Below are 16743 nucleotides of genomic sequence, written 5' to 3' on the forward strand. Positions count from 1 at the left end.
CCACGGGCCCGCTTCCTTCCACCTTCAAAGCCAGCAGCGGTAGACCGAGTCTCTCTCATGTTTCAAATCTCTCCTTCCTTCCTTCTCATTTCTGTCTGCAGCCAAGACCTCTCTTAGCCTTTAAGGATTCCTGCGATTGGATAGGGCCCACCTGGATGATCGCCCTGTCTCAGCATTTCCAACCTTAATCACATCCTCAAAGTTGCATTCGGCCTGGACATCCAGGGGCCACGTTCATCTGCCTGCCATAGGTGGCCTCCTTTGAGTCATGTTACGGAGAAGGAATCCCCATGGGTCTTCTCCGACACTCTGGATCTTGCATTTTTTCATTTGTTGGCTTTCTGGTCCGTGTTAGCAGGTTACACAGCTTGCTGATGAGCAGACCCATCACCAGGTAGAAAGTTCTACTGCCTTGTGCTAAACAGGACCATTAGCTTTTTTTCTCCTTGGGGAAAGGAGAAAACCCTTTGCCCTTACTGCCTGCGGACTTTACCAGACCCCAGTAAGTTATTTTCCCCAGCCGTTACCATCCTCCATTAAAATGGGGTAGACAGCTATAAAGATTAGGCAAAAGCTCTCAGAGTAGACAAATCTGAGTTGAGCATGCTTTTCTCCACTCGCCTCCACTTGGGCTCTATCTTAATAATTTAATCTGTGTGTCAGTTTTTTAATTTATGTTTTTTAAAAGGTCAGATGTCATAGTGATGTCATAACCCCTACATCTGACAGGACTGTTTTAAAATCAAATGGCAAGTGAAAGCTTCTAGAACCTTTGTACCTTTCCTGCATCTTATTTGTCTGTACTACCAGGTGTTTATTTATAAAGCTCCTGCCTGGAACTTGGCCCTGGATCCTTCAGGGCAGAAACTGAACAGACTTCTCTGTCAGTGTGTAGGTCTGCATGACCCTAGCCTTGCCACTGGTCCTTTTGGGATCTGACCCCTGGCTAGAGCAGCTCTACTCTTTACATAATTGCCTTGCATGAGCCCCTTCCTTTGGCCCTAATGCTGGATTCCTTTCCTGGAACTTCAGGTTCCTGGTGCTTGAGGCTCCATCTCATCTTTCCCATCCTCTGGTGACTTCCCAGCACTACAGCTCCCAGCCTTGGACCTCATCCCACACTCCACCCTGAGCCTCTTTTCTATGGGCTTCCTGCCACAGGGGCTGTTCTGTGATGGCCTCTCCTCGGGAGAGGGTCTGATGAGGGTCCCACATTCCTGTCTCCTACCGCTCATGAGACTGGGTAAGGACAAGTACCCACGCCTGTCAAGTTCCTAAAGGCTCAGGGAGAGGAGGAGCAGGGCATGTGTTTGTGGGACAAAGAGGGAAGAGAGAGGGGGAGGTAACCTGTAGGTAGGCGAGAAAGCCTGAACTGACCATGAAAAGCCCTGTGGAGGGACGGGAGGGGCAATAATGACCCTTCAGAGGAGAGATAAGAGTTGGTTAGAAGGAAAGGCTAGTAGGCACCATACAAGAACATGGAGAGACGAGAGTGAATTCAGTGTGTTGGACTCACTAAATTGGGGGAAGTTCCTTTGCTCACGGAATCTGGTGTGTTAGGGAATATTGAGCCAGTTAGATGAGATAGGCAGGCTGGGGTCAGGACACCCTCAAAGCAGTGATTCTCAACCAGGTGATTTCTGTCCCCAGGGGACATTTGGCGCTATCTGGAGGCATTTCTGGTTGCCTGGCTAAGGCAGAGAATGCTATCGGTATCTGGTGGGTAGGGACCAGGGGTGCTGCTGACACCCCACGGTGCCCAGAACAGCCCACAACAAAGCATTATCGGGACTGAGATGTCAGTAGTACCAAGGTTGAGAAACCTTGATTTGCTTATAGTTAGTAATGTTTGGGCTGAGCGGTATAGAAAGCACACCATCTTTGTTAAAGGTTTTTGAAGAGAGAATTTCCTCGAGGTAAAACTTAGACAAGTTGATAGGGAAGTGGTGTGGTATGGAGTAGGGAGGGTAGATTGGCAGAGAGAAGGTTGCAAAGATGCCAGGGCAAAGCAATGGAGGGCTTTAGCCCGGGGTGGGGGGGCGGGGGCGAGGGAAGAGCAGACAGGAGAGGCGTGGGGGAGGAAAGGTTCGTTTTCATGACCCCCAGCCTTGTGAAGGCCCAGCGGCCAGGAGGAGATGGCGCCAACAGTCCTGTGGCAGCTCCTCTAGGAGAGGAGAGCGGGGAAGACGAGCTGGTGTTGGACGCCCATCCTACTCTATTCTCTGGAGCCTGGATCATTTCAAATTGTTATGTACCCAGCATCTAAACACAGTGTTGACAAGAGCAGATGAGGCTTCTGTTGTATTGAACCTAAGCTCCGGGTCTGCCAAGCAAGCTCCGTGGTGTGGCAGATTTGCTTTCCGCCAAATGGAAGAGAAGCCCAGTGTGTCCATTACAGGGTTTGTTGTGTTCTGGGTCAATGGCACGGAGGAGCCTCCTCTCCCAGCCTTTAAGGAGCGGCTCCAAACCACATCGAGGAGGGAGCCGCAGGGAATGCTGAGCTTGTCTGCAGTTACGGCGCCGGGGATGGCTCCAGAGGAAGCCGGGCTCTGCTCCACCCAGCCTGTCGGTTAGCCTGTCGCTCTTGCCGGACACACACGGCAGGGATCAGAATCAAACGAGCCCCTTTGAAGAAGCTGGGGCCGTGACTGAAGATAAATGCGTGTGTAAGCACAAAAGAGCCCTCGCGTCTCGTGTAGTTGTAGGTGTTTCAAAAATATCCTCCTTTGGTGAGGTGGTGTTCCAGACCGAGTCTGTAAATGTGTGTGATGATGTACCTGAATTAACTTGGAAGCCTGCTGCTTTCTGGCAAGTGTAATGTGTTGGCCGCCGCGAGCTAGAGACCTGTTGGGGGAGCAGGCCTGTGAACTGAGTTCACGTGCAGGGAGATCCCGGGCCGCCGACGGTCCTCAGACTGGGTGTGGGGTGGACTTGACGGTCTTGGACACGCGCAGCTAAATCTGCATTTCATTTCCTGGAGTTGAGTTTTCCCAAAGTAGACTCCTCGGGATTCATTTCCGTCCCTTCCCAAAGCCAGGGTCAAGTAATAGTGTGCCTCTTTCGGACGCCAGGATGGCCTGGAAGCAGGATGGCGTGCAGCCTGGGCATGTGCCTCATACCAGGAACAGCTGAATACAGTGTGGTTTGTCAGGGGCTTTTTTTTCACATGAAATCAAGACCGGTGTTGCCAAAAGATGATTGTAACCATCTGTCTGACAATATGTATTTTTAAACTTTACCAAACATTTATACTCTTGAGTGGCTACTTCCACATCAGCACATGATGGCGGCAATTAGGAACGTTGTTTTTATGGTTTTTTTTTTTCTTTCTTTCTTTCCTGCCTCTCTTTTGGGTCTCTTTTTGGGTCAGATTCCTTTCAACAAGGAGGGAGTTTTAATCAGAAATTTACTCAAATTAAATGGAAATGTCACTTCCAAATTTCAGAGCTTGACTTCAGTAACAACTTGACTTACCTGTTGTCATCTAGTTTTCAACTAGATGTGAATGTTAAGTTTTTTTAATTGTTTAAAACTGTTTTAAATTGTTTAATTGGATAACGATGGCAAATTTTTTTTTTTTTTAATGTAGAAGGTAGTGGACATAGGACACTAGAACACAGTTAAAACATGAATTTATTTGGTAGATTTGTGGTCAGATCATGTGCCCCCAAGCTATCTACATGGATGCAGCCCTACTTGTGTGCCAGGCTGAGTGCTAAGCTCCTAGAATGCAAAATTACTCTTGTTCACTGTAATTGTTCCTTGAAAGATTGGATAAATGAAAGACACTGCCCCTCCAAGACCTCACAGTTCACTGGTGAGGGCAGACGCAAGCAAACCGTTGACAGTTGCTCAGGGTGATAGTGAGTGTGATAAAAGTACTTGGAACATAATGAATGAGCATCCAAAGGAGGAAAGAAGGAAGGGGTCAGAAAATGATTGCCAGGGGGCGCCTGGGTGGCTCAGTCAGTTGGGCGTCTGCCTTCGGCTCGGGTCGTGATCCCAGGGTCCTGAGATGGAGCCCCACCTTGGGCTCCTTGCTCAGTGGGAAGCCTGCTTCTCCCTCTCCCTCCGTCTGCTGCTTCCCCTGGTTGTCTGTCTCTCTCTCTCTGACAAATAAATAAATAAAATCTTAAAAAAAAGAAAAATGATTGCCAGCAGAGGCACTAGTCATGCTGAGTTTTGAAGGATTCATTTGACCAAGAGGGAGGCTGGCTCATTTCTAGCAGAAATCAGCATGTGCAAAGACATGAACTAGTATGGTGCATTTGTCCAACTGCAGGACATTCAAGATGCTGAAATGTTATATGCAGCTGTCTGGCAAGATGGTCAAGAGCAGGTGAGGAAGGGCCCCGTGTAAAAGTGAATGAGTTTGAATATATTTGTGAAGGCTGTACGGGACAACTTTAAACATGAGTTCTGGGAAAACTCACTCACTGCAGGGTGATGGATGGGAGTGCAGGAGGCATCCCAGTCTAGGACCAGTGAGCTAGATGGGAAATGACGGGGTTCCAAACCAGTCCTGGGGGAGTTTGAGTATGAAGGATACTGAGAGGAAGACTGTAAGTGTTTGATAGAGTTTGGGGGCAAATAGGCTGAATGTCTGTAGGATGAATCTCAGATTTCTGGATTAACCATTTGGGTTGACCATGGTGCTTTTGTCAAGATGCCACTAAGTGAGGGGCGCCTGGGTGGCTCAGTTGGTTAAGCGTCTGATTCTTGATTTTGGCTCAGATCACGATCTCAGGGTTGTGAGATTGAGCCCCGTGTCGGGCGTCACTCTCAGCATGGAGTCTGCTTGAGATTCTCTCTCTCCGCCTCTCCTTCTGCCCCCCCCAACTTGCACATGTGCACTCGCTTCTTGCTCTCTCTCTCGCTCTCTTTAAATAATACCTTAAAAAAGAAAAGATGTCACTGAGTGAGAAGAAATAGGTGTTTTGGGGAGCTCAGCCCTGTCCATGTGAGTAAGAACTAAAGGTCATCCAAGTGAAGATGTCCATTGCGCCGTTGAACGTATGGATCTGTAATTTAAAACTGAAGCTGCATTCAGGATAAAGATACTGCTCTATGGAGCTGAGATGATCAAGAGGGAAGGAAAGAAGAGAATGGTGGATGGGAAATTAATCTGGCTGATGATTCCCACTTCTTAAGTTTTCCCTTTAGGAAAGTATGGCACAGCCCTGACTTTAGCAGATTTCCCTGGTGCCGTTTCAGATGTCCCTGTTCCACATCCAGCTACAGTCATGATCACATGATGAAAAGCAGTTGTGGTTTTTATTTTCATTAACAAAAAGGATAAATACCCCTGATTTACATAGTATTCTCATGTAACCATCATGTGGGGTCCGAGAGGATATGTGTTTATGACTGATCAGAATCTTAGGCCCAGAGGGGTTAAGCAGTTTTCCAGGGAAGGTAGTTCTGGACTTAGGACTTCTTGGGTTCTGATGACCAGAACCTGTTGTGTAGACCATTAGTTCCCGTGGCTGAACAGTGCCTTCCTAACAGTGGCATGGATCCCTCTGTACCTCAAAGCAGAGTGCACCTGAGGCCACTGGGTCACTTTTAGTTTTCTGAGTTATACCTGTTCCTTTTGGTGGGGGATGAGATACTAGGCATTACACCTCGATGCCTTTTGAAAATCTTGAATTGGTAGACTTTGGATTGAAGAAATGCAGAGTTTCTTCTAACATTTTTAAGCAGCATGTGCTACGGCTGTTTCAGATTATTAAAGTGGGCAAGGAAATGTAGTTTTTGGTGAGTTATGTGGAACTTTTCTGACTAGAAAAATTTGTTATGTGCTTCAAAATAGAATGTCCTTTCTATTTCTGAAAAGCCGTGCAAATGACCAAGCTCTTTATTCTGGTAGAATTTGGAATCCCATATGAGGAGGCCAGTACCAGGTCCTGCCTCATGTTTGAGAATTTCACATGTCCAGAGTCTGAAACATGGCGTCGTCATGGAGGTTTCAGGAGCAGTAGAAATACCTTTTTATGGGGGGATAAATGACACAACATGTAACAAATGTGTGTCACAGCTCTTGGGATTTCTTACCAAGTGATCTTTGCTTCCCTTCGTACTTAATTTACAACGAGGCTCTTCTTTGACCCCCTTCGCTTGCCAGTCGCCATTTTTACTTATATTACATTTGAACTTGACTAATTCATTGAATCTCTTATCCATGCAGCCTTTGTTTTAGTGATACAATAACCCAGGCGGAGTGGTATGTTTAAGGTAGTGGGGGAAAGATAAGATGTCCTTGGCCATAATTATTTTTGCTGATAGACCGCTAAGATTTTGCCTAATTTGTCCTCCTTTGAATAAACTATTAGGAACGACTGCTGTTGTTGTTGCCATGTTGTTTTACACTTCTGTTTTATGGAGGTTCAAAAGTGCCACTTGGCACGAACATGGGCACGAATGATGAAAACTCAGTAAGTGACTGGACCCCCCCCCCACCCCCGCCAGCTTCTGTAACTGTAATTATTATGAGAATAATTCATTAGGACTCAGGCTGTTCTCTCACCTTTTGGGAGCCACTCAGACTCTCTTCTCAGATATCCCAGTTGAGTGACCCTGAAGATGGTGGGATTTGTTGGAGGGCTCCAAGCAGGAGAGTTGTCATCTTCAGAGGCTCATGGGTCAAAAATGGCGCTTGGATTGAACATGCAAGTCCACGCTGGGAAATCAGTGAGGAAAGGGGGCTTTTTTGAAAATTTGAGTGAGGTTGAGGTGGGAGGTGGAGGGGAAGGAGATAGAGTCTAGAGTTCATTGAAAGTGGAATGTATAAGACATAGAGACATTGGCCACTGGTGATGAGCTGGCCAGAGTCTGGGAGGATTCCTGTTCCGTACATGGGTGAGCGGTGGAGGGGGCTGCCACAGAGCCACGGTGTGGCTCCACACCAGGAACCCAGGTTCCTGTCCTTGATTTCACTCACCGGCTCTGTGACTGTAGGGGCAGCACTTAACGATTCCCTCATCTGTCAGGGGAGGCTGAACCGTGGCCTCTGGCCTGCCCAGATCTCAGGGTTATGTTGGAGCAAGTGAGGACTGTGAAGATGTGTCTACATGGGTAGGATTGTCCTCTGTGCCCCACAATTATGAAATGTCAGAGAAAGTTGTTTTGGAAACATGTAGGCTTGTCATTTAAAATCTGGTGACAAGCCTTTTAAGAAATGACTTAGGCCATTAGTGAGAAGGTGAAGTAGTAGAGCTTGTGCATTCATGTTTTAAGAGCCTAATTAACCTCTGGTACTTAATGGAGGTCTTACATTAGACATTTTTTTTAAATTTATTATTAAGCTTTTACTTAAATTCTAGTTAATAGAGAAGCATTTCAACTCTAAATGAGACAAGGTTTCCTGTACTCTTAAAAAATAAAAATAGGGACACCTGGGTAGTGCAGCTGGTTAAGTGTCTGACCCTTGGTTTTGGCTAAGGTCCTGATCTCAGGGTCGTGATGTTGAGCCCGGTGGTGGGCTCTGCACTCAGCATCGAGTCCGCTTGGGATTCTTTCTCCCTCTGCCCCTCCTGCTCATGTTCTCTCCCTCTCTAAATAAATCTTAAAAAATAATAAAATAGCTTTAAAAAATTAAAATACTGGATTCTCTGTGTATACCAGACACACATTTTACATATTCTTTACTCTCTTGTTTTTTTAAGATTTCAGATTATTGAGTTTAGTTCAAATTAAGCCTGATTGTTTGCTGTCCCTGTGTGTTGGGAGTCCATTTGTTGAATTTACTGTCAGCCACAACCTATGTATTTATTAATATTTGAGCTGTAATGAGATTATTTTGTCCCTGAAAATCTAAATGCCTTTTGTCTTCTCCCTTACTAAACGGTCTGTAATTTGTCACTGGAATATTTTTGTTTGTCAATTTGGGTTAAAATTTGAAGGTACATGTCCAAAAATGGAGTGTGATGCTTCTTGTTATTTACCCTTAATTCTGTGCTTGTTTTCAGATCTCTCCTTGGTATTATAAAGAAGAGATTAATGTATTCTATCAGTACCAAAATTCTCAATCTTTTTAATTTTTAAAATGTTTAATTACTACCAAATACACACAAACTTTGTCATCCTGACCATTTTAAAGTGTATAGTTCAGTAGTGTTATGTACGTTCACATTGTTATGAATCGTTTAGAACTCTTAAATCTTCTAGAACTGGAACTCTGTGCCCAGATGGGTGGCTTATTCAGTTGAGTGTCTGCCTCTTGGTTTTGGTTCAGGTCATGATCTCATGGGTCATGGGATCGAGTCCCATGTCAGGCTCTGCGTTCAGCCAGGAGTCTGCTTGAAGATTCTCTCCCTCTGCCCCTCCCTGTACTCGTGTGTGCACTCTCTCATGTGCATGTACTCTCTAAAAAAAATAAATCTTTTAAAAAAAGAAAAATAGCTCCCCCATCCCCACTCATGCCAGCCCATGGCAACCACCATTCCACTTTCTCTTTCTGTGAATTTGACTACTCTAGGTACATGATTTCAGTGGAATCATACAGTATTTGTCCTTTGGGACTGGTTTATTTCACTTAGCATAATGTCCTCAAGGTTCATCCATGTTGTGTGTGTTAGAATTCCCTTCCTTTTTAACGCTGAATAATAGTGCACTGTATGCGTGTACTACGTTTTACTTATCCATTCTTCCTTTGATGGATACCTGGGTTGCTAACACCTTTTAGCCATTGTGCAATATTTTTTATACACCCTGGAAATATAAAGTTTGAAAATCCATTCTTCACTCAGTAGGAATATAGCAAAGAAAATAAAGTACTTGGAGGACCAGAGGGGTTGCCCAGTCAGGAAGGGGTAGCATGCCTATGAGATTTTGACCAAAATAATCACTTTCCAAGTAAAGCTTTTGTGGAAAGGTTATGATACTCTTTATGAGTAGATCAGTACTTTTTAGAAGAAAGGCTCACCTCCCCAAATATTAGAACAACCATACAAACATGTTATGACAAGATGTGCAAAATTTTCAACACATGGGCTGGGGGTGTATCATTTTTAAAATTTTTTGTTTTTGTTTTGTTTTTAAAGATTTTATTTGACAGAGAGAGACAGCGAGAGCAGGAACACAAGCAGGGGGAGTGGGAGAGGGAGAAGCAGGCTTCCCGCGGAGCGGGGAGCCCGATGTGGGACTCGATCCCAGGACCCTGGGATCATGACCTGAGCCGAAGGCAGACGCTTAACGACTGAGCCACCCAGGCGCCCTGTTTTTGTTTTGTTTTTAAGCAAGCTGCATGCCCAGTGTGGGACTTGAACTCACAGCTCTGAGATCAAGAGATGCATGCTCTACGACTGAGCCAGCTAGGTGCCCCAGGGCATATCACTTTTTTAAAAAAGTGTGTTAATAATTGGTTAATATCCTAATATTAAGGAAATTTAATTCTTAGCCTGATACTGTGTGGCTTTTACATTTTATTTGTAACTGAGAAAGAGGATTGCATTGTGCCTGCCTTGCTGTTTTAAGAGGGAAGGCATTAAGTGTCTTGATTTCTGCCAAAGTAGGAAAAAAGTCAGAACATATTGCAATACAAAAATGAACAGTTTTGATATTTCCATAATAAAAATAATAATCAGGGCAGCTGGCTGGCTCAGAAGAGCACGCAATTCTTGATTTCAGGGTCGTAAATTTGAGCCCCATGTTGGGTGTAGAAAATACTGAAAAATAAACTTAAAAAAAAAAAATCCTTTAAAAAATAATCATATAGCTACCAAAAGGTAGAAATGGGTCTGATATTTTAGACAAAGTAGTGTAGGGGTCTAGATACCCAGAGCTCAAGCACTGCCTGCTTCACCCCTGCAAACAGTTGATGAGAGGGAAGGCACCAGAGCCCGTGGTCAAAGCATTGATGGAGGACGTATGCATCTTCCAGGGAAGTAGGTGGTTCTCTGTTGTCCTTTAGAAATAGGACACTTTCCTTCCCCAGAGGAAAAAGCAGTTTCCATCTTTCTTTATGGTCAGATCTTTCCCACAGTGCCCTGGCCGGGGTAAATGGACTTTCTGGAGAGTTGAGGTTTCCAGAAACCTAACCATTTACCCATTAATGCACTGTATCTTTTTCTTTTTTAAATGGAGGTGAACTTACCATAACAGAAAATTAGCCATGTTAATCTATGCAATTCAGTGTATTTTAGTACATTCACAATGTTGTACAATCAGCACTCTTGTCTAGTTCCAAAGTATTTTCATCACCCCAAATGGAAACCCTATATCCACTAAGCAGTCACCCCCTATTCCTGCCTCCTCCCCCTGCCCATAGTAACTACCACCAATCTGTCTGTATGGATTTACCTTTTCTGGATACGTGAACTTTGGCGTCTGGCTTCCTTACCTTGGTGTAATGTTTTCAAGGTTCATCCCCACAGAAGCTCGCATCAGTACTTTATTGCTTTGTGGGGCTGAATAATAGTCCATTGTATGGGCATACCACATCTTGTTTACCCGCCCATCAGGGAATTGACATTTGGGTTGTTTGACCTTTAGGCTAGTGTGAATAATGCTGTCCTTGTTTTTAATTCTTTTGGTTATATATCTAGGAGAGGAACCGTTGGTCATATGGTAATAACTCTTACATTTTTAACCTTTTTGGTTCAAATATTTCTAAAATATATTGTAAACCTCCTTACATTTGAAGACCGTTCCATGGAGCATATGATACTTTGCTGGATGTTCCTGGCAGTCACCATGAATATAAATGAGTACAAATTGCCACCATGTGGTACAGATGTTCTCAGGATGTTTGGACTTTCTGCCTAGCGTTGCTTGCTTTTCCTTTCCCTATGCTGCATTGTTGCGCCTTGCCAAGGAATGTAAGAAGAGAAGCCTCTGCATTTGGGTTGCTCAGGTTCAGATCTCACCACTACCACTTCCTGGCTATGTGGGTGAACAGGACATCATCATCATGCCTGTTTCCTCCTCTGAAAAGTCGGGCTAGTAATATTGGGAAGCTCCTTAGGTTATTGTGAGTGTGAAGGGGTCAGGGCCCCTGTGTGGGTCAGCTCGGGAGGTCATAACAAAATATCACTGACTGGGTGGCTTAAACAGTGATTTTCTCACAGTTCTGAAGGCTAGAGGTCCAAGGTCAAGGTGTTGGCAGGGTTGGCTTCTCCTGTGGGCTCCATCCTTGGCTTGCAAATGGCCTCCATCTTACTGTGTCCTCAGACGGTCTTTATCAAGGCACACACATCTCTGGTGTTTCTTTGAGTGTCTACATTTCCTCCTAAAAGGACGGCAGTTAGATTGGATTGGGGCTCACCCGAACAGCCTCATTTTAATGTAATCATCTCATTAGAGGCCCTAGCTCCAAATATGGTCCCATTTCTAGGTGTTGGGGGTTAAGGCTTCAATGTAGGAATTTTGGAGGGCTGAGTGCAACCCATAACTCCCATGAAGCACCTGGACAGTGCATGTGCGCCATCAAAGGTGGTGGTGGTTACGCAGCCTGCCTCCACCCCTCCGCTCTGCTACTTCCATCAAGTCTGAGCCTGGAAACCGGGTAACCAAACTCCGTTAGCATTTCCTGCAGAAGTTCAAGTGAACAAATTTGGTCCATGTGGATGAAGCAGCAGGCCTTACATGTTAATAGTTGTAGTCTTTGCTGCTCTGAAGAGTTTGCTTAATTTCTGGCCTGGATTTTGTTCCGGAAGGGTAAGATGGTCAGGCATCTCGGTTCCAGACCATTTATGTGGCACCTAGTGTTTTCAAAATGGTCTTGTTACTGTTTTAAAAGTTAAGGTTAAAGATACATGACATAAAATTTACCATTTTGACTATTTTTAAGTGTACTGCCCAGTACATTAAGTACATTTGCAGTGTTGTGTAACTATAACCACAGTCTGTCTCTAGAACAGAAGCTCTGTACCCGGTAAACAGTAACTCTCCGTTCCTCTTTCCCCCAGCCCCTTGGTGTCGCTCTAGTTCTTTCTTTAATCCTGTTGATTCCTGAGCGCTACCTGATGAAGAAGGAGACGGGGAGTGGACAGTCCTCTGTACCTGGCACGGGATGAGGAGGTCACCGGGAACAGGGATTTGGGCCTGGGCTGCTTCCCCATCTTTCTGTGGTTTACCTGTCACTGCAAGTCCTCTTTGAAATGGTTCCATTTATTTGTACAGAATGAAAAGATTTTGTACCAAAAAGGTATAGGAAACACGTATGCAGAGGGGAGCCCTGTCGGTCCTCTTCAAGCACGCTCAGGTGGATTCTTGTAAAGTCCGAGACAGGTGGGGCTGTGGGGACGTGTGGCTGGCCCTTCCCCTTTGGAGTGTGGAACAGCATGAAGTGTATGCAGCCTCTTCTGTCTCTGTCCCAGCGTGAGCAGAGGCGACGCGCCCTTGTCCTGCACAGTCCCCCCCCGCCCCAATGCCGTGTATAACCCAGCGTCCTTCTGCCTCCCCGCCCCATCTGCTTGCAGACCTACATCGGCTCCATCATTGCCTCAGTGAACCCCTACAAGACCATCGCCGGGCTGTATGAGCGAGCCACCATGGAGCACTACAGCAAGTGCCACCTGGGGGAGCTCCCCCCCCACGTCTTTGCCGTCGCCAACGAGTGCTACCGATGCCTGTGGAAACGCCACGATGACCAGTGTGTCCTCATCAGGTAACCGGTCAGCCGTGAGGCTGGCGGAGGGCTGGCAAGGGGGCCACTCGGGAAGCTGGTGTCAGAAGCCCACCACTGGCCGTTCAACCCAGCCAGCCCCCAGGACCCAAAACCTGCTTAGGAGGTTAATGAGAAAAATTTTTCCTAAGTACCTAAATTTCTCAGATGGAGTTTTCTATTTCGAATAGCTTGATAAGTACAGCTTTCAAAAGAGCCAAACTCACTTAGAAAAAAAGCAAGAGGTACCACATTTGTTGGCTCTTAGCCTCAGAATAATTCTTCCATTTTTTTTTTTAATTTGCCTTAATTACTCTTTGGTTTATTCCAAGAAAATGTGTAGTTCTTTCAAATTTAAAATGTTATATATATTCTAGAGTGAGAAGGCTTGTATATTTGAGCAAGAGATCTTTTTTCTCTAATTCAGTAAGATTACATAGAATTTCCCAAATTTAAGCATCTTAATGATTTTGAATTTTATTAAACTAGCAGAAGGGGCACCTGGGTGACTCAAGTTGGTTAAGCATTAAGCATCCGACTCTTGATTTCAGGTCAGGTCGTGGGATCGAGCCCCGTGTCAGGCTCCACGCTCAGCGGGGAGTCTGCTTGGGATTCTCTCCCTCTGCTTCTCCCCCAACTTGTGTGTGCACTCTTATTCTCTCTGTCTCTCAAATAAACAAATATAAAAAAATAAACTACCAGAAGACCCACTATCGAAACCTATCACTAGGAGCTGTCTAAAAAAGCAATGGAATATATTTCTTTAAAAATATTTCTTTTATGGGGCACCTGGGTGGATCAATCAGTTAAGTATCTGACTCTTGATTTTGGCTCAGGTCATGATCTCAGGGTTGTGAGATCGAGCCCCACGTCAGGCTCCACGCTCAGTGCAGAGTCTGTGTGAGATTCTTTCCTCCTAACTGCTTCACCCCCAACCCCCCATGCTCTCTCTCTTAAAAAAAAAAAAAAATCCTTTTATTAACTAATTCGAATTGGCCTCATCACTTACATTCTAGTGATATCCAATTGGATCTTCTTATTAGTTCTTTATCCCAGAATCGTGTTCTAGTGACGTTCAGAGTGCCCGTGGCTAGGACCCAGAGTAGATGTGCTGAGCCTCACTTTCCGTGAAGTTTCCATGGACTACCCAGGCACTGCCTCATTCCCGCTCCCAGGCCTGCACTCGTGGGGCCAGGGGGGTCCGCCTGTCACTGAAAGTCTGGAGTGTACCAAAATGGGTGGTGGGAAAGATTTGGACTTCTGTTGTAGGTGACTTTCTAGCCCAACTTGTGGCAAAATAATGACATTATTTCAAGAGGAGAGGACGAGGCATTTTGGATTTAGGTGAGATGATAAATGAGACCCTCTTGAACCCCTCCGGGTTTCTCATTCAGTGGAAGTAAGGCAGATGGAGAGCCATATGTTAGCTTTAGACTTGAAGCCAATCGGGCTGGCTAACATCGAAGCCCCAGATTAGACCAAAGCACCTGATCCGGATGCAGGCAGGTAGGTAAGTGGTGGCCATGATCACTGTGGGAAACCAGTTCTCAGCCGGTGAGGAGCAGACCAGTCCTTCCCCCCAGTTCACCTGTCAGGGAAGCCACCCCAGCTCCTGGGGGAGGAAAGGTGGGGTGTAGGTATGAGCAGACATGCCAGAGGATGTCCCTCACTGAAACCCCAGGGAAGGAGAGCAGCCCCCGCCAGCTGAGGACATTTGGGAGATAGAGGGTCCTATGTGGCACCTGTTCGAAAATGAGGACGCTAATGGTTTCTGAAGGGTTAGTGTGTTTTGGACACTGTGCCAGGAACTTTTCAGGCATCATCTCATTCGGGTATCAGCCTTCCAACAACCCTTTGATGTATGTGGCTGCTCAGTAGTATCTGTCGGTGCCACACACAGAAAACTGCTTTAGGGATTATATTCTTCTTACTGACAGTTTTTGCCCATTACGCTAGTGCATGGGTCCTTGCTTTTATAGCAAATCAGAATTACATGAACAGAATGGCAGAACTTTGCCTTTCTCATTGTACCTCTCTCTCTGCCCCTTAAGGGGAGGCAAGCATCTGGGCAGATACACGCTCTTTTCTTAATCACTTTTATGGTGCTAATGTCCTGGGCTGTGGAAATAACTTGGAGAGAGAGGCTATCCATTTATGTAGTTAAGTAAATGAGTCATTATGACTTGCAGTTCATCAAAATGAAGCTATTTAATATATTTAAAAAGGGGAGGGCTTTCAAGGGTCCCATTTCCAATCAAGAAACTTGCCTTACGTCTGGAAGCACTGTTGGTAGGCTCTTGCAGGGAACATCACCAAAGCTCAGAATTTAGAATATAAGATCCCCATTTCAGCATACAGAATATAATTTAATATGATTAACAGGAAGAAAGAAAACTTAATCTATTTTAAGAAGATCAAATTGTGTTCCACACTTAGGTACCTAAATATTTGCCATTGATAATTACTTGTTTCTTACTTTCAATGGGAAAAATGAGAGGATGACTCATATATCACTTGCCAGACAGAATAGTTTAGGAAGAAAGAGGAAAATCAAATGAGGTCATTGTGCATGTGTGTGTGTGTATGTGTAATAAAACGGAAAGGGGTTGTTGGCATTTTCATGCCAAAGACTGTGGTATTTAAAAACAAGGTGGGAGGTGGAGGGAGAGTGGATCCCAAATAGAAAGCTCCCATTGTGTGATGCCCGTGTGAACGGAGTAACTGAATTTATCTAAATTAACTCAGGAAACGGAGTCTTTAAGAATAGAGTTCTCATTAAAATGTGTCTTGTTTAATAGATCTCTCTGGCAGTTTTTTTTTTTTTTTAAAGTGGGGATTGGGGCTGTGGGAATTTAGAGAAAATTGAGTCTAAAAATAAAACTTGTAGGTTACTGTAGATTTCCTCGGGCATGATCTGCCCCCTGGTGGTTACAATGTGTTTTACTACTTTGAAGACATTTTCTCATGCAAATACCTTTAAAACCAGAAAATAGGCCTGTTTGGAATTAGAGAGGACTTGAGAGATCAATTCTTTTCCCTCCCTTCAAGGGAGGTCCAGCTACTTGGTGGCAATGCCAAGTCTCTAGGCTTCTAATCCGAGCCTCTTGTGTTGGTCTCACTTTCAAGGTTGTCAGCTCCCCCAATCTCTCGTTTTACCTGTTGGTGCACATTTAAGCAAATGCTTATGGTATTATGGTTTTAAAAACGTGTTTAAAACTTGAAATTTTTTTTCATCTAACTGGCAAGATCAGCATTTGATCTTGGTTGATCTGGTCCATTTTACATTGACTTAGGCTTCTCATACATTGATTGGGCAAGTGGGGTTTAGTTTATTACGGTGTCTGGGTGTATGTGACCTTCTAAGATCTGTAGGATAGGTAAGGCGTGTGGCTAATTCACTATGAAGCGCATTGCCCAGGACAGTGTCTGGGAGAGGGCCAACATTCAACAGCTGTCCGTCCAAGCATATATATATATACAGAGCAACTGTGGATTTGGGACCTTTGCTTTGCCTTGCATGTTTTGGTTCTCCAAAAAGGGATCGATTATCCACCTGATGGATAATTAGATGTTCAGTCTTCTATTTCTAGGAATATATTTATAAATGATCGAATTGGAACAATGAACAAAACTTGCATCCTGGATTAGAAGGGCAGCAACCTGAATAGGACTTGAAGCAGGCTTCTTGCTCACGTAATATGGCAGGTTACTGTGCTAGACTTTAGCAACTAAAAATTAATAATAATAAAACCCAGTCACTGCCTTTAGGAACTTCTTCTCTGATGGGAAGAAACTGATGCAACTAATTTCAATACAACCTGCCAAATGTTATAACGGAAATATGTCCATGGTTGCTCAGAGAAGGTGGTAGTAGATCCTCAGGAAGGAATTCAGACAATACTTCATAGAGGAAGTGATGTGCGATTATGAGTCAAAGAATGTGTAGGAATATGGCTGGCGTAGAGGGAAGAAGGGCCCAGAAGCATTTGCCAAAACATAGATACTTGGAAAAACAAGGGTCATTAGGAAATGGAAGGTAGTCCCTCCTCTCTCCATGGTGCACCATCACTCTGGGTCTCTTCCTGGTTCTCCGGGCGCTCCTCACTCGTCCTCCACCTGCTCATCTTCCACCCAACCTT

At 44.9% G+C, this 16743-nt stretch overlaps 1 protein-coding gene across 1 annotated transcript in view; it reads left to right on the top strand.

Moving 5' to 3' along the window:
• The window catches only part of MYO10 (myosin X), a 207049-nt gene that overhangs the window by 91438 nt on the left and 98868 nt on the right, over positions 1-16743 (top strand). Inside the window, exon 4 of the mRNA XM_025867451.2 lies at positions 12420-12607. Coding sequence (XP_025723236.1) covers positions 12420-12607 — 188 coding nt within the window. The remainder of the gene's footprint in view (positions 1-12419; positions 12608-16743) is intronic.

Source organism: Callorhinus ursinus, unplaced genomic scaffold (genome assembly GCF_003265705.2).
Source record: "Callorhinus ursinus isolate GAN/ISIS: 27379988/994484 unplaced genomic scaffold, GSC_fseal_2.0 scaffold3, whole genome shotgun sequence".
In the NCBI taxonomy this organism is placed as follows: Eukaryota; Metazoa; Chordata; class Mammalia; order Carnivora; family Otariidae; genus Callorhinus; species Callorhinus ursinus.